Below are 18,712 nucleotides of genomic sequence, written 5' to 3' on the forward strand. Positions count from 1 at the left end.
GAATAGTCAAGGTTCAGTGGCAATGTATGTATTCCAAGGAGGGAAAGCATGTTTTTGGTTCCTGCTTTTTGTATCCTGTCTTTGTCTAAGAAAATCGTGAAGATACCCTCCTATGTTTTTTTTTAGAAGTTTTATAGATTCAGCTTTTGCATTGAGGTGTTTGATCCATCTTGTTAATTTTCATGTGATGTGAGGTAGGAGCCCAGGTTTGTTTTGTATTCCATGTGAGTATTCAGATGTTCCAACACGTTTGTTGAAAAACTTGCTTTTCCCTTTTGAACTGCTTTGGCATCTTGTTGAAAATCATTTAACTGTGTATGTGAGATTCTATTTCTGGATTCTATATTCTGTTCCACTGATGTATTTGTTTATCCTTTCATCAGTCTGCACTGACTTATAACTTGTAGTAAATCTTGAAGTAAGATGGTATAAGTCATCCATCTTTGTTCTTTTTAAAAATTGTTTTGACTATTTTAGATTATTTGCATTTTCATATGAATATTAGAATCAACTTGTTAATTCCTCCCCAAAAAAGCCTACTGGAATTTTGACTGGGATTGTATTGAATCTGTAGGTCAGTTTAGGGATAATTTATTGTGTCCTCCAGTCCATTAATATGCATATCTTTCCATTATTTAGGTCTTTAATTTCTCTCAGCAGTGTTTTATAGCATTCCGTGTGCAGGTCTCACACAGCTTTCAGTAAATTTATCCCTAATTATTTGTTTTAGTTTCCTGACTGCTAAAACAAATGCCATGCAGTGGTGTAGCTTAAACGACAGGAATTTATTGGCTCACAGTTTTGAGGCCAGGAGAAGTCCAGAATGGAGGTGTCTGCAGGGCGCTCTTTTTCCCTGAAGACAGTGGCGTTCTGGGGCTGGTGGCCTGAGAGCCTTGGTCCTGGGCTTCTCCGTCACATGGTGACGCCGTGGCGGCCTCTTCTGGCTTCTCTCCTCCCAGTTTCTGACCCCCAGCTCCCGGCTGCTCCCTCCGGCTTCTCTCCGTGTGGCCTTCTCTCTAAGGGTCGGGCCGCCTTAGCCAAAGTCACCTGAAGAGCTCCTGCTTCCGACGGGTTCACGCCCACAGGAGCGGAGTAATTTTAAGAACATATTTTTCTTATGATTCTTATTTTGTAGCTCCAAGCTACCACCTATTTTATGTTTTTGAATGCCATTGTAAATAATATTTTTAAAAATTTGACTTTCCTATAACTTGTTGCTAGAATATAGAAAGTTGATTTTGTATATTGACCTTATATGCTTAGAACATTCTAAATTCACACAGAAGTTATAGTAAGTTGGTTATTGTTTGTCTTTCTATAGACTCCTTAGGAGTTTCCTTGTAAACAGTCATGTTTTCTGCCTAGAGAGTTTTATGTCTTCCTTTCTATTCTCTATGGCTTTTATTTTGCGTTCTTGCCTTATTGCACAGGCTGGAACTTATAAGACAGTGTCAAGTAGAAGTGGGAAGATTGGACATCTTGATTTGTTCCCAATCTTACTGGGAAACTAAGTATTTTACTGTTAATTTTGATGTTGCTGTAGGGTGTTTGTTTTAGTTTGCTAATGCTGCAGAATGCAAAACACCAGAGATGGATTGGCTTTTATAAAAAGGGGGTTTATTTGGCTATACAGTTACAGTCTTAAGGCCATAAAGTGTCCAAGGTAACACCTCAGTAATCAGGTACCTTCACTGGAGGATGGCAAATGGCGTCCGGAAAACCTCTGTTAGCTGGGAAGGCACGTGGCTGGCGTCTGCTCCAAAGTTCAGGTTTCAAAATGGCTTTCTCCCAGGATGTTCCTCTCTAGCAAGCTTGCTCCTCTTCAAAACGTCACTCACAGCTGCACTCCCATTCAGTCTCTTTGAGTCAGCATGTTTATATGGCTCCACTGATCAAGTCCCACCCTGAATGGGTGGGGCCACACCTCCATGGGAGTATCCCACGAGAGTCACCACCCACAGCTGGGTGGGGCACATCTCCATGCAAACAACTTAATCCAAAGTTCCAACTTAATCCCCACTATTATGTCTGCCCCACAAGATTGCATCAAAGAATATGGCTTTTTCTGGGGGACATAATACATTCAAACCAGCACAGTGTTTTAAAAATAGATACCCTTTATCAGATTGAGGATGTTTCCTTCTGTCCCTAGTTTGCTGAGAGTTATCATGAATGAGCCTTAAATTTTGTCAAATGCTTGTTCTTCATCTCTTGAAATGATCATGTGATTTTTTTCTCCTTTAATCTGTTAAGGTGATGAGCTACAGTGACTGGTTTTTATGTGTTAAACTAGCCTTGCATTCCTGGGATAGACCCATTTGGTCATGCTGTGTCATTCTTTTTATATATCACTGCATTCAATTTGCTAATATTTTATGTGGGATTTTTGCTTTGTATGTTCATGAGGGACATTACTTTGCTATATTTTTTTCCTTATAATGTCTTTGTCTGGATTTTTGTCAGGGTTATTATCGGGTCTTGCTTGATAGCCTTATAAAATGAGCTGGGATGTGGTCTTCTCCTTTATTTTCTGAAGACTTTGTGTAATACTGGTATTACTTCTCCTTAAATATTTGACATAAGTGAAGCCATCTAGGCTTGTTGTTTTCTTTGTGGGAAGTTTTTAAATTATGAATTGAATTTCTTTAAACGATAGAGGGCTTTTTAGATTTTCTGCTTCATTTTGTGTCATTTTTTATAGTGTGTGCCTTTAAATAAATTCATCCATTTCATCTAAGCTGTTGAAGTGTATTGCCATAGTGTTATTTATAATATTGACCGATTATCCTTTCAGGATTGTAGGATTTATAGTGATGTCTCCTCTTTTGCGGGACACTGATTACGTGCTTCAACTTGGTGGGCCTGGGCCAGGGGACCGGATCCGCCCCTGGGGAGGGTGGTGGGCACGGGCGACAGCGCCCTCCACAGCCCCCCAGGCCTGGGAAAGTGAGGCCGGAGGCAGGCCCCATTTCCTCACCCAAAATACCACTGTTAGGGGAGGCTTGCCGGAGGGAACCGCCTTTTCCCCACCCCCTTATCTTGCCCGCACACCCCCCGTTGCCAGTGCAACTCCCATCACCACCAGTGCGCATACATTGTTGCCAGACACTGTTGCCAGAGCAACTCCCGCCCCTTTTCAAACTACCTCCGCGCTCTCTTAGAACCAATCCTAACCTCCGCACCCTCTCAGAACCAATCCTAGCCTTTATCCCCTCAGCATTGACTTGTAACAACCTCCGCCCTCTATGCCAGCCCATATAACCTGTGCTCACCCCTAATAAACTCTCTTGGCTTCTTCACCCTCAAAGAACCGTGTCCTGCCTGTTCCTTCTCGCCGCCCTCCACACCTTGCACGCCTCCGCCGGGGACCGGGCCCAGTCCCCTGCCTCGCCCTCGCCTCCGGGAAAGAGCCCCCGCCGCCGGTACCCTCCGAGCAACGCCGAGAGCCGAGGGTTCAGCAACCGGCCGCCATCCCCCCAGACGAATCAACTGCGACCGCACTCTTTCATTTCTGATATTAGTAATTTTTGTTGGCATTTTTTCTTTTCTTTATGCATTTTTTAATTGTGAACTTTAATATATATACAGAACAGTGATAACTTTCAAAGTGTGACTTAACACGGTTAGAGAGCAAATTTCAAAGAGTGTCACAGGCCACAGCTCCACAACTTCAGCTCTTTCCATTATTGTAAAATATAACACACATCCAGAAAGGTGTTGACTTTCGATGTGCAGCTCAACAAGCAGTTAAGTAGGTAATTTCAAACCTGTTATGGGTTTCAGTTCCACAGTTTCAGTTCAGCATTTTTTTCTTGATTACTCTGGCTATCAGTTTTATTAATCTCTTCAAAGAGCCAACTTTTGACTTTTTATGTTCTCTAATTTTTATCCATTTTCTAATTCATTCCTTTCCATTTCTATTTCCACTATTTCCTTTTATCTATTTATCTATTTAATTTGGGTTTAATTTTCTCTTCTTTTTTTTTTAAGTTGGAAGCATAGTCACTGATTTTATACTTTTCTTTTTTTTTTTATAATATAGGCATTTAAAGCTATAATTTCTTACTAAGCATTGCTTTGGCTTCTTCCACAAAGTTTGATATGTTTTTCATTATCATTCTATTAAAATATTTTAAATTCCCCTTGTGATTTCTTTGACCTATGGGTTATTTATGTCTGGTTTTAAATTTTCAAATAGTTGGAGTTTTCTAAATATCTTGTTATTCTAATATTGTGCCATTGTAGTTGGAAAATACAATACTCTGTATAGTTTTGATCCTTTGAAATTCATGGAGACTTGTTTTATGGCCCAGCATAAGGTCTATGTAGGTGAATATTCTATTAGCATTAAAAAGAATGTGTATTATACTTTTTGTTGGTGTTCCGGTTTGTTAATGCTGCTGTTATACAAAATACCAGAAAAGGATTGGCTTTTATAGAGGGGATTTATTAAGTTACAAAGTCACAGTTCTAAGTCCATGAAAATGTCCAAATCAAGGCATCGACAAGACGACACCTTCTCTGGAGAAAGGCCCTTGGTGTCCGGAACCCTCTGTCTGTGGGAAGGCTCGTGGCTGGCGTCTGCTGGTCCTTTGCTCCCAGGTTGTGTTTCAAAATGGCTTTCTCCAAGCATCTCCAAGTGTCAGCGCCAGCGTCTGGGCCTGTGTGGCTCTTGTTAAAGGGCTCCAGTTAAACTAATCAAGACCCTCGCTGAATGAGTGGGGCCGCACCTCCATGGAAATAATCTAATCAGAATTAACACCTGCAGTTGGGCGAATCACATCTCCATGGAAACAACCTAATCCAAATATCCCATAAGATTGGATGAAAAGGTTATGGCTTTGTGGGGGACATAATATATCCAAACCGGCACAGCTGGTGTCATGATTTATGAATGTTGGGTCCCCTGAGTTAGTTTTATTCCAGTAATGCAAAGTTGTTTTTGACATTTGTGAATCAATCAATCAATACCATCCTTCAAGAACTGATAGAACAAGTAGAAAAAGAACACTATCTTAATAGAATAAAGGGGTAGAAATGATCATTTTAATGTAGGAAAAACATTTGAGAAAATTCAAAACCTTTTTATGATTAAAAAATAAAAAAACAAACCTTGAGCAAACTAGGAATAGAAGGAAACTTCCTCAGCCTGATAAAAGACATTTGTGGAAAACGTACAGCAAACATTGTACTTAAAATGAAATGTTGAACCCTTGACCCCTAAAGGCAGGAACAGGGCACGGATACTTCTCTCACCTTTTCTGCCAACACTGGCTGGAAGTCGTAGCCAGTGCAGTAAGGTGAGAAAAAAGAATTTAAAGCCGTGAAGTTTGAAAGGAAGAAGGTGCTTCTTACCAAGAGTGTGCACTGCTGGCGCTGCCAGCCCGGGCTCTCCTCAGGGAGGGCAGAAGGAAGGAGGCACGTGGGGCAGGAGGTCTGTGCGCCTGGTACGTCAGGTGAGGAGGGCCGTGCGCCTTGTACGTCAGGTGAGGAGGGCCGTGCGCCTGGTACGTCAGGTGAGGATGGCCGTGTGCCTGGCACCTCAGGTGAGGAGGGCCGTGCGCCTCGTACGTCAGGTGAGGAGGGCCGTGCGCCTCGTACGTCAGGTGTGCCGGCCCCTGCCTCGCTGCTCTGAAGCGACCCCTTTAGGAGCCAGAAGTCGCTGCCCGTGGCCTCCTGCCTCTGCAGATCCTGTGCCAGCTCTGACAGCACTTTGCCCCCAAGCGTCTTCTTAGACGTGACTTCTATATGTCAAAATATTTATCTAGCTGTGCTTGGGACAGACTGTAATTACGGTTACCACCTTGCAGGTGAATAAAAGTTTGTTAAAATTTTCACTCAGAACATTCGGGTAGTGTGAGCTTGGTGTCGTCTTCCCTCTCATTATGTAGAAGTGTGGCGCTTAAGCACTAAAGCATCTGGGCTATGAAGTTTCAAGGTTATTTTTTCAAGTGTTGAATTTATTTACTGTTTGCTGATGCCTCTGTTTGCTGTCCATGTCCGTCTCCTGCCAGAAGTTCCTCGTGCCCTCCTGGTTTGGATGCTGAAGGCTGCTTTCTCCAACCAGGTTGTCTTCCATGTGTCGCACGAGGCGGAAGCAGGCTGTCTGAGGCCCCTGGGCTGCTCGGGCAAATACCGTGAAGTGGATTGGGTTCAGCAGTGGGAATTTGTTCCCTCATGGCTTGAGGCTGGGAGATGCTTTCTCCCGAAGACGGTGGCGCGCTGGGCTGGCTGCGGCGATCCTTGGTCCCGGGCTCCTCTGTCACATGGAGGTGCACATGGCGGCCTCTCCTGGCCTCCCTGTTCTCTTCCAAGCTGAATTTCAGCTCCTTGCTTCCATAGCTTTCTCACCCTGACTGAGGGGCCACACCTCCACGGAGGCAGCCTCGTCAAAGGGTCTGCTTGGTTCTCACCCCCAGGAACGCGTTAGACGTGAGACGTGCTTCTCTGGGACGCACACGGCTCCCAGCCACCACGCAGGGTGGGCTGTGGAACGCTAAGACAGAGGTCCCGACTGGCCTGGTCTGCCCCAGGGGCACCGCCGTAGCCCAGCGGGAAGCTTTCTGGGTTAAGATGCTCGAGGCGCGACTCAGGTGTCCCTAGGACAGGGCGTGCATCCCTGTCTCACGAGGGAGTGACAGAGGGCGTCTCCCGACAGGAAGCCTGGCTGAGCTTCATACAAGACCGGCTCACCCAGAAACGAGCCCGCCACCCTCACCTCCTCTCCGGCAGTGCTGCGGGCAGAGGGCAGTTGTGGATTCCCTCCGGGGCGGTTGGCAGGCAGGTGGGTGTGGGCCCTCAGTCCCCAGCTCTGTCGGTCCGGGACGTCCAGCAGAACCACAGCCTCCTGCTGGAGGGCCTGGCAGTGAGCAACTGTGGGGTCTCGCCTGGCCTCAGTCTTCTGCCTCAGGCCACGTGGGCAGTGCTTGGCGGGTAGCAGGGCTCAGAGGAGCCAGAGGGCTCAGGGGCACTCAGGGGGCTCAACGGGGTTCAGTGGAATTTGGAGGGTTCAGGATAAGTGGGTCTCAGTGGAGCCAGAGGGGCTCATAAGGGCTCACAAGGGCTCAGAGGGGTTCATGGGGCTCTGGGGGGTTCAGGCTAAGTGGGGCTCATAAGGGCTCGGCAGGGCTCGATGGGGTTCCGTGGGACTCAGTGGGGCTGGTGGGGCTCAGCGGGCAGCAGAGGAGACCCCTGGCTGCTTGGCAGCCCCGGGTCCCACAGAACAGCTGATCGTCCTCCCGTGGGGGTGGCCCAGGTGTGTGCAGCTGGTGTTCAGAGGGGCAGGGGCGTCCCCTTCCGCCTCACTGGGCGGCCCTGTGGAGCCAGCCCGCTCATCCCAGTGCAGGAAGGCATCCTGCCCCCACAGCACCTCCTCGTTGTGTTGCAGGCACTGCGTTCTCGGACATGGCTCTCCCGCACGCCCTCCTCCTGGCTGGGGTCCTGGTGGAAGTTGCCGGCAAGTCCACAGAAAGTGCGGTAGGTGTCTCTGTCGTGGGGCCACGTGGGGCCAGGATGACCTGGGGATTTCCTTCCACACAGCCGGTTCCAGGAAGTAGTGAGGATCCCGCGTTCACTGGGGTGGGCAGTGCCGCGCCTCGCCCTGGAGGTCCAACCCCTCAGCCTTTAGTGGTCACTGAGACACAGGCCGCAGGGATGCCGGCCTGTCTCTGCTCCCGTGCACGATGGCGGCAAGTGCTCTGCCTCTGCCGGGCGGCTGTGCTTCTCTGGCTGCTGGAGTCTTCATTCTCTTTCCCTAAACTGGACCTGTTGCCAAGGCTGACACAGGGTCTCCACGGAGCCACTCCCACTAGAACTGGTGGAACTGATGCCCACCCAGCTCCCTAGTGGACGGGAGACCTTGGGCTTCAGGAGGGGTCCGAATCAGAGTCCATGGGGAGGGCTGCCAGGAGGGTCCATGGTCCCAGGGGTCCTGCCCTCACCAGGCAGCTCAGCGTGCTGAGCTTTGGTTGCCAGTGGCCAACGGTGGTCCCTGCCATGCCCGCGCAGTGCCCTCCTGCTGTCCCGGGTCCCATGGGGGTGCCTCCATATGGCCTGTCCCCCAGAGCCGTTGTCCAGGACCAGCGTCCATCCCTCCAGCTGCGCTGCCTCTGCCTCGCCTCAGGGCCCTTGCAGGGGACAGGCAGTGGGAGGTGATGGGGTAAATGGGGAGTTATCCTGCCCTTGCTTGGCCAGGGTTGGTGCAGGGGGCTCTGGGCTGTGGGGCTCGCGGCCGGTTTGTGGTTGGTGTGGATGCCGCACTCCTTTCCTCGCTCACCTCGAGACGCCCTGTACCGTTCTCCGCGGCGAGGGCACAAAGGACCGAAACGCCGCTGTGCCAACTGCACGCCAGGCTGAGGTCACCCAAACACCCGTTCGAGAAGGGCGTGCGTGCCTGTCGCTTGAGCTCTGTGGAGCAGCCATTCTTCCACCCCCCCTGCTGCCTCAACCCCAGGCAGGCCCACGTGGGCTTCAGATGCCAGGACGCTGCAGGGCTGCTCTGCATCGCTGTCCTCCCCTGTCCCCTCTCCCTGTGTCCCCCCCGTCTTCCCTCTCCAGATCCCCCCACAGCTGTCCTCCCCCACCTCCTCTTCCCGTCTCCCTCCCATGGCTTTCCTCCTCCCGCCTGGCCCCAGCCAACCCCCCAAGAAGACTCTCACATGCGTGAGGTGGGCTGTGAGTTTGACCCTGAAACGCTGACCTGGGCTGGGGCCTCCTCTGTGGGGCTCCAGCTGGAAACGCTTGACTGCAGAAATGCAGAGAATGTCAGTGAAGCAAACAAACCAGACGTGGTGGTGTGAAGCTGTGTGCGCCCCAGAAAAACATGCCCTTATATCCAGTGCATTCCTGTGGGTGTGCACGTAGGGCCTTGTGATGGGGCCACTTCAGTTAAGGTGTGACCCCTCAATCAGGAGAGTCTGACTCCTCTTCCTGGAGCCTTTAAAAGAGAAGGAGACTAAGACAGACAGAGCTGCGGGAAACTGGACCCTCAAGGAAGGGGAGAGCCAGGAGACACTGCCATGTGCCAAGCTGTGGGCCCCAGGGTCTCCAGCAGCTGGCCCCAGAACGCCAGTCTTTGGGGAGAAAGCATCACTTTGATGACACCTTGATTTGGTCTTTGTTTTAGCTCAAAACATGACCTAATAAACTCCCATTTTTTAAGTTGGCCCATTTCATAGTATTTACTTGAGCAGCCTAGGAAACGAAAGCAGATTTTAGTACCAGGAGTGGGGTGCTGCTAGTGCAAACACCAAAAACGTGGAAACGGCTCTGGAACCGGGTAACAGGCGGAGGCTGGAAGAGTGTGAGGTGCTTGTTAGAAAAGGCCCAGAGTGCTCTGAAGGGACGTTGATAGAAATACGGACTCAAAGACACTTCCAAGGAGGCCTTAGACAGAAGTGATGAATGTGTCATTGGAAACTGGAAGAAAGGCGATCCTTGTTTTAAAGTGGCAGAGAACTTGGCAAAATTGAGTTCTGATGTCAGATAGAAGGCAGAATTTGAGAGTGAAGGGCATAGATATTTGGCTAAAAAGATTTCCAAATTAAAAGTGGAAAGTGCAGCCTGGTTTCTCCTTGCCGCCTGTAGTAAAATGTGAGAGGAAAGGGTTGAGCCTAAAACTGAACTCCTGGGCACAAAAAAAAACAACCAGAAATTGATGGTTTGGAAAATTCTGAGTCCCCAGAGGATTCTGAGTCCCCAGAGGATGGAGCCCTATGTGAGGATTTCATCAAAATGGAACCAGCAAGCCATTTCGGCCCAAGTCAAGACTGGAAATGCAGTTACCCGGAAAGGGTTGTGGAAAGTCCTATCTGGTGGTTTTGGACCCTGTGAGCTGCTGCATCAAAACTGACAAGTTTTTGTGTGATCTGTATGAACGGAAACTGCCAGCCTGGACTAAAAGGGACAGAAAAGGATCGGATTCAAGGAAAATCATTTCAAAGGCAGAACCATGGAAGCTCGCACGTTCTTGGGCCAGGAGAGTGGGCCCAGCCCTGCGTGTGGAAAGGATGAGTCTGCCCCGGAACTCGGAGAGGGTGGACCCTCCGCCGCGCCGTTCAGGGAGATTCACCTTCGCCCCAGTGGTGGGGGAGAGTGTGGAAAGGGGCGGCTGCCGCACCATTGGGCCTGAAGGACGAAACATCGGTCCGTAGGTGACACTCAGAACTTGAAATCTGATGGCGTTTGCCCTGCTGGGTTTTGGAATTGTTTGGCCCATTTTCCTTCTGATTTCTCTCTATGGCAATGGGGATGTCTGTCCTATGTCTGTCCCTCCTTTGAATCCTGGAAGCAGAGAACTTGGCCTCTGGGTCTCACAGGGGCACAGGCTGAGGGGCGCCGTTCCTCCCTGGGCCCCCAGGACGGGCCACCCCCAGACCCGAGTGTGAGGCGGCTGCACTGACAGGGCTATTGTGAAGGGATGAGTGGACTGTGTATGTAGGAATAGCAGGTCTATTAGGTAGGTGGTTTGGAGCCCTACATACCCCAGAAAAACACAGTCTTACATGTAATCCTTTCCTGTGGGTGTGAACTGTCGTAAGTGGGACCTTTTGATGAGGCTACTTCAGTTCAGGTGGGGCCCGGCTCAGTCAGGGCGGGTCTGACTCCTATCACTGGAGGCCTTTATAAGTGGAATGAAGAGAGAGAGAACCACAGAAGCAAGAAGCTCAAATCAACAGAACCTGGAAGAGAATGGAGAGACCAGGCAACGCCACCACGTGCCTTGCCGTGAGAGAGGAGCCAAGGATCGCCAGCAGCCAGCCCCGGATGCGTCTTGGGGGAGAAAGCATCACCTTGGTGACAACTTGATTTGGACATTTTCCTGGCCTCAAAACCATGAGCAAATAAATTCCCATTATTTTCCTGACCCATTTCCTTAAGCAGCCAAGGAAACTGAAACACCAGCAACCCAAGTTCCTGAGGTAAGGCAGGGCCCTTTGGGGGTGCAGAGCAGATGCCCCCGTACCACAGTTCCCTGGGTCTCCCTTCTGCTTACCAGGAAACCAGGGCCATTTATTGACTTGCATGTTTTGTCATAGTTTAGAAGAGGTGTGTTTTCTATTCCTGAGAATGATTCTTTTGAATTAGCACTGAGTTTCAAATTTTAATTTTTAAAGCCATAGTCTGCAAGTTGACAACTAACGTGAATTATCTCATTGATTGAAACACTTGTCCCACGTCCTGCTTGTGGCAGACTGTGTCTCACACTGTGAGAGGCAGTAGCTGCAGATGGCTCTGCCCCAAACCAGGGAGACCCCGGGCAGCGGGTGTTCAAACCAAGGAGACCCCAGGCAGCGGGTGTTCAAATGGGAGACCCCGGGCAGCGGGTGTTCACACTGGGATCTGGGGAGAAAAGGGCCACAGCCTTGCCTGTTTGAGGCGAGCCCTCATGAGGAGACAGGGGAGGCCGCAGAGAACCACAGCCCGGGAAGGAGCCCAGAGTTCCCCGCTGACCGCGTGCTCCCCTCACGGTGCTCGCCCCAGCCCAGACCTGCTGGGTCAGAACCTGCACATGCAGCCTGAGAGCCTGGGGTTTAGACAGCTGCCTGGGGGTCTCCGCTTCCTGTGTAGGGCCCTGGCTGTGAGGGAACACGCACAGGGAGGTCAGTTAGTCACTCCACAAACGTCTGTCCAGCACAGCCTCCCACCATGAACCATGGGGGGCTTGTTACACAAAGCAGAGGCAAGGAGGCAAGAGGCTGACACGTTACTGGGAGGAGGGACAGAGGGACGGAGGTCATGAAGAGTGGGGGCAAAGGGACAGAGGGACAGAGGTCGGAGGGACAGTGGGACAGAGGTCATAGTGACGGAGTGACAGGGATGGAGGTCAGTTGACCGAGGAACAGTGGTCTTAGTAACGGAGGGACGGTGGGACAGGGGTCATAGTGACGGAGGGAAGGTCACGGGAGGGCCTGGTAGCTGCCGTGCAGCCAGACTTAGGGAAGCCGCCCGGGAGGTCGGCCCCCGTCCCCACGGCTCAGGGGCTCTGATTTTCCCGGGGCTGTCCCCCTGGAGCTCTGAAGGTGCATGCGATGTCTTGAGCTCTCCCAGGCTGCTGGCCAGTGGGGTCAGTCCCTCCGGTGCTGACCATGTGGGAAAGACAGGGGCTGAGGCCACAGAGCTGCTCAGCTGGCCCCTGCCCCCAGTGCAGCCCGGAGCCCTTGGCAGGGCCTGGAAGCTCACTGCTGTCCTCTTCCCAGGCCCAGCGGCCGGAATGCTGTGTGGACGAGGCGGATGCCAACGCAACCTGCCCGGGTGCAGGCCTGTGCGGCCCAGGTCAGCAGCTCCGGCAGACCCGGGAAGGACCTGGCCCCACCGAGCAGAGCCCGTGCCTGGGTGTCCGGGCCCCACTGTGGGCGGTGACGCACATGCACACACACACACACACACAGACACTCACATCTCAGTGCACACACATGCAGACGCACACGCATGTACTCAGACGTGCACGGATAGGCATGCAACACGTGTACACCTGAGCACACAAATTAACACACATGTACTCTGACACACACAGAAGCACACACACCTGCACACACACGCATACCTGAGCACACATGCATGCACGCATATCACGCCTGAGCACACGCACACATGCGCACAGGCAGACAGACTCACGTGTGTGCTCACATGCACGCTGTGCCCAGATACTGGAGTCGCAGGGACCCCGTCTCCCTCTGGAAGGTGCACTCCCTGGAGCAGAACATGGTTGGCTTGGCCTTGAAGGACGGAGGGCATTTGAGCCCGCTGGGGAGAGGCTCCCAGTACAGTGGTCAGCGGGAATGAAGCCATGGGGGCCAGATGCCGGATGGAGGGGAGCAGGAGTGGGTGCTGTGGGGGGGGCTAGAGAGGGGAGGGGAGTGGGTGCTGGGGGCTTGGGGGGTGAGTGACAGGAAGCTGTGGGCAGCGGTGGGGCCCAGTGCAGATGGTGGAGTTTGAGTGCAGGGGCCCCCCGAGCCTTCTCCCCGGCAGCTCTTGGAGGGTTGAGCAGGGACCCCTGATGTCTGTTCTGAGCAGTGAGGGAGACCCCTGAGGGGGGGCAACCGTGTGGCCCTGCAGGACGAGGAGGCCACAGGGACCCCATGAGGGGAGGCAGCTCCGTGGCCTCAGGGTGGTTCTGCCTCCGGGGTCACCTGGGCGTCAGCACTGGGGGCATTGCAGGCCTGTGCCGTGGTGGGGAAGGGGCTGACACCTGGATGGAGGGTGAGGGAGGGTCCTGCGGACCCCAGGGTCTGGGCTGGGGAACAGGGCAGTATCTGCCCAGTGTGGAGGCACGGCCAGGAGGCACAGACGCCAGCCAAGGGCCCAGGTGGGGCAGGGGGCCGTGGAGCGGGCGGTCACTGGGGCTGAGGGGGCGAGGGCATCGGGGAAGGTCCTGGGTGCCAAGAGCAGGTCAGCGCCCCCAGGAGTGTTCCGGGCCCGGTGGCCTCGCGTTTGGTGCTGGGAGCTGCCCGTTCCTCGCTGTGAGGGCGGAACTTGGGGTAAACCTGCCCTGGTTCCCGCAGCAGCAAGCAGAAGGACTCGCAGGGGTTTCCGAGAAGCTGCCCTGCAGGGGCCGAGGGCACAGGCCTGGGTCTGACCCGGGTTGGGGCACACTGCGCCCTGCACCCAGCATTGCTCTGTGCCGAGGGTTGGGGGCGTCCCTGCCCCTAAAGGGCGCGCTGGCCCATCGCCAGCCGGGCCGTCAGCGAGGCGGGGGCTCCCGGGCCCTGGGAGGGTCGGGCTGGGAAGGAAGGGCAGCCTAGCACACAGGGCCTGTGCCCGGACCCGAGGGGTGCTGGGTGCGGGGCTGACACGAGTGGACGGGGTCGCCGGGGGACAGAGCAGCCCCTCGGAGCAGCCGTGTGCCCCGGGGCGAGGGCAGGCGCCTTCCCGTCCTGTTTCTGGAAGCGCAGCCCCCTCTGCCAGCAGAACCAGGCTCGGGAACGAAAGCCATTGACTGGCTGCCGGCGCCGCGGAGCTCCAGGGCCCGGGAGCGCGGGGTGTGGCTCTGCAGCCGCCCCGCTCACGCCGCCCCTCCCGGCACAGGCTGCTTCCCGGCCCGCGGCGAGGACGGCGGTGTCCACTGTGTGCGGTGCGGCAACGCGACCCTCCCGGCCGCCCACGACAGCGCGGCGTGCGGAAGCCGTAAGCCGCCCCCAGACTCGGGCACATGGGGGCAGGTGCTGTCCTTGTCCTGGAGTGTGGCCGAGACCCCCCGGACCCCCCACGTCCCTCCTGGACCCTCCCCCTCCATGGCTGCCAGCCGCTGGGGGTGGGGCTGCTTCACCCCCAAAGTGTCCTCCCTTTCTCGTTTCTGGGCTCAATTCCCTCTTGGGGGCCCCAGGATGGTCCCCCACCACCCCGTGAGCCGGCCGCGCTGATAGCTGCTCCCCCCACAGCTGCTGACCGGGGGGTGCCCTTCCCCGTGGACCGGAGCACGGGGCCGCCCGGGCCGCCCAGTCCCGGTAGGTTGCTCAGCTCCGCGGAAGGACCCAGGGCGGTGGGGGGCTGGGCCTGGCCGGGGGCAGGTGGGGTGACGGGGGTCTCTGCCCCTGGCATGGCCGCCACACGCTCTGCAGAGTCATAGATTCGGGGACCCATAGCCCCCTCCCACAGTCCCGCGGCCCTGTCCGGAGTGGACGCTGGCCTGGGCGGCCCTCCCAGCCCCCCCAACCCCTCCCAGGAGCCGCCCCCAGCCCCATGGCCCACCTGCCGGCGAGCGGGTGCGGGGAGGGGCGTCCGCCCTGGCAGTGGCTGTTCTCGCGCAGACGGCCCCCGCGTGGCAGCCCCCCTCCTCCTGGGCACCTTCCTCATCAGCTCGGGGCTCATCCTCGCGGTGGCCGCCTTCTTTTACCTCAAGCGCACCCGGAGGCTCCCCGGCGCCTTCTACGGAGGAGACAAAGGTACCCCCACCGCTGCCCTCTGCGCCTAGGCTGGGCAGGCTGGGTGACGTGGGGCGAGGGCGTGTCCTGCTCCCTGTCCCTGCCCAGCGCTGCCCGCTCCGAGGCTCGCCCGCGGGCAGGAGCCGCACCCACTCCCGCCCCTCCTGGGCTCCGGCCCCCACTGGGCCCCTCCCATGGTGCCGCGGCCGGGGATTGCCCCCCGGTGCTCAGGGGCAGAGGCCGCGTGCACCTCCTCGGACTGGCCCTGGGCCCCGGGCTCCCAGGCCGATGAGTCGGGAGCTGGGCCCTTGCTGGTTCTCAGGGTCCTGGGACCTTGTGTCCAGCTGGGCTGAGGGGCCCACCAAGCTGACTGGCCGGCGCTCGGGGACTGCACACGGTGGGCATGAAGGACCCCCAGGCGGGCTGCCACGTCAGGCTCCCTGCTTCCCCACTGTCTGTACCTACCAGCACCCGTGGAGAGGGCAGGGGTGGCCAGGCTTGAGGACACCCCGGGGCAGGGCACTGGGCAAGGGCAGGGCACCCGCCATCCTGGGTGTGCCCAGCTAAAGGCATGTCCTGAGAAAGCCGGAGATGAGGGAGGGGTCGAGCTCAGCAGCCCCTCTCCCTCCTTGGGGCTGTTTCCCTGAAGGCTCCATGCTGGCGGGTGGGGGGACAGACCCCCAGGTGCAGGCAGGGGTGGTCCGCCCGGCTGATGCTGTCCCTCCTCTCGCAGCACCGGCCTTGCAGCCTAGCGAAGCCGTAAGTAAACCTGCCCATCCATGTCCCCACAACGGAGCGAGTGGTCTTGCTGGGGGCACAGCCCTGTCCTGGGGTCCTCACGGGGCCTTTCTCTCCCTTCAAGGCCGCCATGATCCCCCTGCCTCAGCCCTCAGGTGAGTCTGCTCGCCACCAGCCGGGGTTTCTCTTGTGCAAGGTTCCCAGGTAGGACCCGGTGCGGGCCCCGTTAGGACTCACGCTCGTGTCTCAGGAGCCCTCTGGGCACCTTCTCTGCTCGGCCTGCAGTGGTGTGCAGCCCTGTCGTGACCCCGAGTCTGTCATGGGCCCCAGGGACTTTGGGTCAGGCCGCACTCCCAGGGGTGTCCTGCAGAGAGAGCCCCTCTCCAGGTACCCCCTGTACCTCAGAGGTGTGGGCGTGGGACCCCCGCACCGCTCCTGTTGCCCTCACAGGCCGCGTGCCCCTTCGACCCATGTGGCTCGTCTCTCGGCTGCGGCCCTGGCCAGTGCCTGGAGTGGGGGCGGGCATCCCTCTCCCGGGGCCACTGGGCTTTCCTGGCCACTTGGCAGCACCCAGAGCCCGTTTCCGGGGTGGTTGCACATGGGAGGTCTCCCTCCAGCTGTGTGTCCCTTCCACTGGCCCTGGGTACAGCGGCTGGCCGGCCCCCAAAGGCCCCGCAACTGGGGTCTCCTCTGGGTTTGGGCATGCCGGGCCCCCTGCCCAGGCTGGGCCCCAGGCAGCCTCTGGGCACTTGGGAGGGCTGGGATGGCCGCAGGGCCAGGAGCTTTGCTTCTCCGATCGTTCGTGCACAGGCTGAGCTTGGGGAGCCTTCGGGGAATGTCTGGCCCCCGTGCCTGCTCCACGCCTCACTCCCCAGTCTCCCAGGAAGCTGAGGCCGGCCCTGACCCAGCCTCTCTCCGGCCCCATTCCAGTTCGGAAGCCACGCTACGTCCGACGCGAGCGGCCGCCCCACAGGCCCGCAGACCCTGTGGCCGTCTCCGCAGTGGAGGCCCGCGTCAGCAGCGTCTAGTGGGGAGGCTGCAGGGCCATGTCCACCGCTGACCCCGCGAGCTGTGCAGGCCGCCTGGGGGAGCCTCGACCCTGGCCCTGGGTGTGCCCGGCTGCGGGGGTGGAGGCAGCCAGTGTCCCCCAGGCTCGCCCAGGCTCGGGTGGGCAGGTGCAGAGCCCAAAGGCCTTCCTTTCCCACCCAGCTCCGTTTGCTGACTGGGAGGGCGTCCATGGGGCCTGAGGGTGCCCCGGAGAAGGCCAGCGGGGGAGAGGCCCCCAGGCGGCTCTGCGGGCATCGCTGGAAGACCAGTTTCTTTCTTCACTGTCGGGGCCCTGTATTTGAGCGGAAATGCGTTTTTGTAGAGAAGTATGTCGAGGCACCGCCGTCCTTGTTGGGCCCCTCCACGGTGCTCCCCCACTTCTGACCAGATGGGATCCCCATCCAGCCGGAGCAGCCCAAGCCCCGGCCGCTGGCCACAGGCGCCGCATCCTCAGCGTGCTGCACCCCTGGTGAGGAGGACCCGGCCCCCTCCCCGGCCTCGGGCCCTGGGCTGGACACGGGGTCCACATCCAGAGAGGCCCGGTGGCCGTTTGGCGTCGGCATGGGCTGCAGTCAGCTGACCTCCCCACGGTCCCGTGGCTCCGTGCACCAGAACGTTCTGTCCAGAGTTTATTTTTATATTGCTGTTTTCAGTGCACTTGGTTGCCGAGTTTGGGGCCAGCTGGGGCCATCCAGGAGCAGATTATGGGCGTGTGTTTTACACTTGGTGTCAAATAAAGCTATTCAGTTTTTCTCTGCTGCTTCTGTTTGTGGTTCCCACGTCCAGCTGTCCTCTTTAAGGATGGTGAAGGGACAAAGCCCGGAGAACCCCCAGCCTGCTGCCCAGTGGCCCTCCCAGCCCCCAGTGAGCCGCTTGCATGCTGGGGACCAGGCTGGTGGGGAAGGGCCCGCAGCAAAGCCCACCCAGCCGCCACGGCCGCTTTCATCTCTGCTGGGCTAGGTCTGCCCCGGGCCGTCCGGTTCAGATGGGACAACCCCTGCACCCAGAGCCCCTCCGAGAGGACCCGGCTGGGAGAGCGGGCGGCTCTCACTGGATAGAGGCCTGGGGCGGGGCCTGGAGGCCACAGGGACCCCAGTGGGCGGCCACCCTGGGGCCCAGTCACAGCCCCCAGCCTGCGGTGGGCACAGGTTGTGGCTGGTCGGGGCCGCTGGGTGCCCGTGGCCTCTCTCCACCCACATTGGCCTAAGGGTTGTGACCTGAGGCGCCCGCAGCCGTTGGCACCGGGGGCTTGGCTGCCTGGCAGGCGCTGGCTTCTTGGCTCGAGCCCCCGGCCCCTCAGCGCCCACACAGGCCACAGAGGCCTCAGGGCCATCCATCGCTCTGGGAGCAGCTCGTCCTGGGCCGGCGTCTTGGACAGCGAGAACTCGGGTCTCGAGGTGCAAATCGCTACCCTCTGGCCCCCCAGCACTCGGTTCCTTTCCCTCCCGTCTGCCTTTCCTGTCCACATTCCCTGCTTTATGGACTCTGGTCGAATTGGAGCGAGGCCCTGGCTTGGTTTGGCCTCACCGTGGCTGGTAACATGCAAGAACCTGTTAGCAGATGGGCTCTGACCTGCCTCTGTGGGGCCCCGACGGGGTCTAACGGCCGCAAACCTCCCTGCACCCTGTTGGCCGTGGGAGCCACCGTGCAGCCAGGACCCCACGTGGGAGGGGACTTCCGTGAGCTGCCGGGCAGTGGGAGTCGTTCTAAGGAAGTGACCGAGGAAGGTGGAATCTGATGAAATGTGGGCGCGTTTGCGGGCGATTCTGGGCTTCGGGTGGATGTGACGGTGTCTGTTGGAGGCTGAAGACGTGGGCTCAGCAGATGCCAGAACTGCCCTTCGATCACGCCGGTGGAGGAGCCGAGGCCCAGAGAAACGGCACCCCCGGGGGGCTCCTCTGCACCCCCTGCACGTCCCCCGGGGCCAGAGACCTCTCCCTTTCCCGGGGCCCTGCAGAATCCACTCGCGGGGTCCCTGGGAAGTCTGGGGTGGCCACCCTCTGTAGGCCAGACGGTGGGGGGAGAGGGTGCCGCTGAGACGGGCCCCCTGACGTCAAGGCTCTGGT

At 56.8% G+C, this 18,712-nt stretch overlaps 1 protein-coding gene across 6 annotated transcripts; it reads left to right on the forward strand.

The window, feature by feature from the left end:
• Nucleotides 1–6,028: 6,028 nt before the first annotated feature.
• Nucleotides 6,029–17,380, forward strand: C2H1orf159 (chromosome 2 C1orf159 homolog). Of its 6 annotated transcripts, none has more exons than XM_037828758.1 (10): nt 6,029–6,272; nt 6,659–6,784; nt 7,388–7,476; nt 12,198–12,273; nt 14,026–14,124; nt 14,379–14,444; nt 14,748–14,882; nt 15,595–15,620; nt 15,724–15,754; nt 16,809–17,380. In XM_037828758.1, the coding sequence occupies exons 1-10, from the start codon at nt 6,041–6,043 to the stop codon at nt 16,844–16,846; spliced, it is 918 nt and encodes a 305-aa protein (XP_037684686.1). In that variant the 5' UTR covers nt 6,029–6,040; the 3' UTR covers nt 16,847–17,380. The 6 variants fall into 6 exon arrangements, with proteins under 6 accessions (XP_037684686.1, XP_037684683.1, XP_037684682.1 ...); XM_037828756.1 differs by having other exon boundaries at nt 6,033–6,272; nt 16,530–17,380; XM_037828755.1 differs by having other exon boundaries at nt 15,595–15,754.
• The last annotated feature ends 1,332 nt before the right edge of the window (nt 17,381–18,712 follow it).

The sequence above is a fragment of the Choloepus didactylus genome, chromosome 2 (assembly GCF_015220235.1).
Source record: "Choloepus didactylus isolate mChoDid1 chromosome 2, mChoDid1.pri, whole genome shotgun sequence".
Taxonomy (NCBI): Eukaryota; Metazoa; Chordata; class Mammalia; order Pilosa; family Megalonychidae; genus Choloepus; species Choloepus didactylus.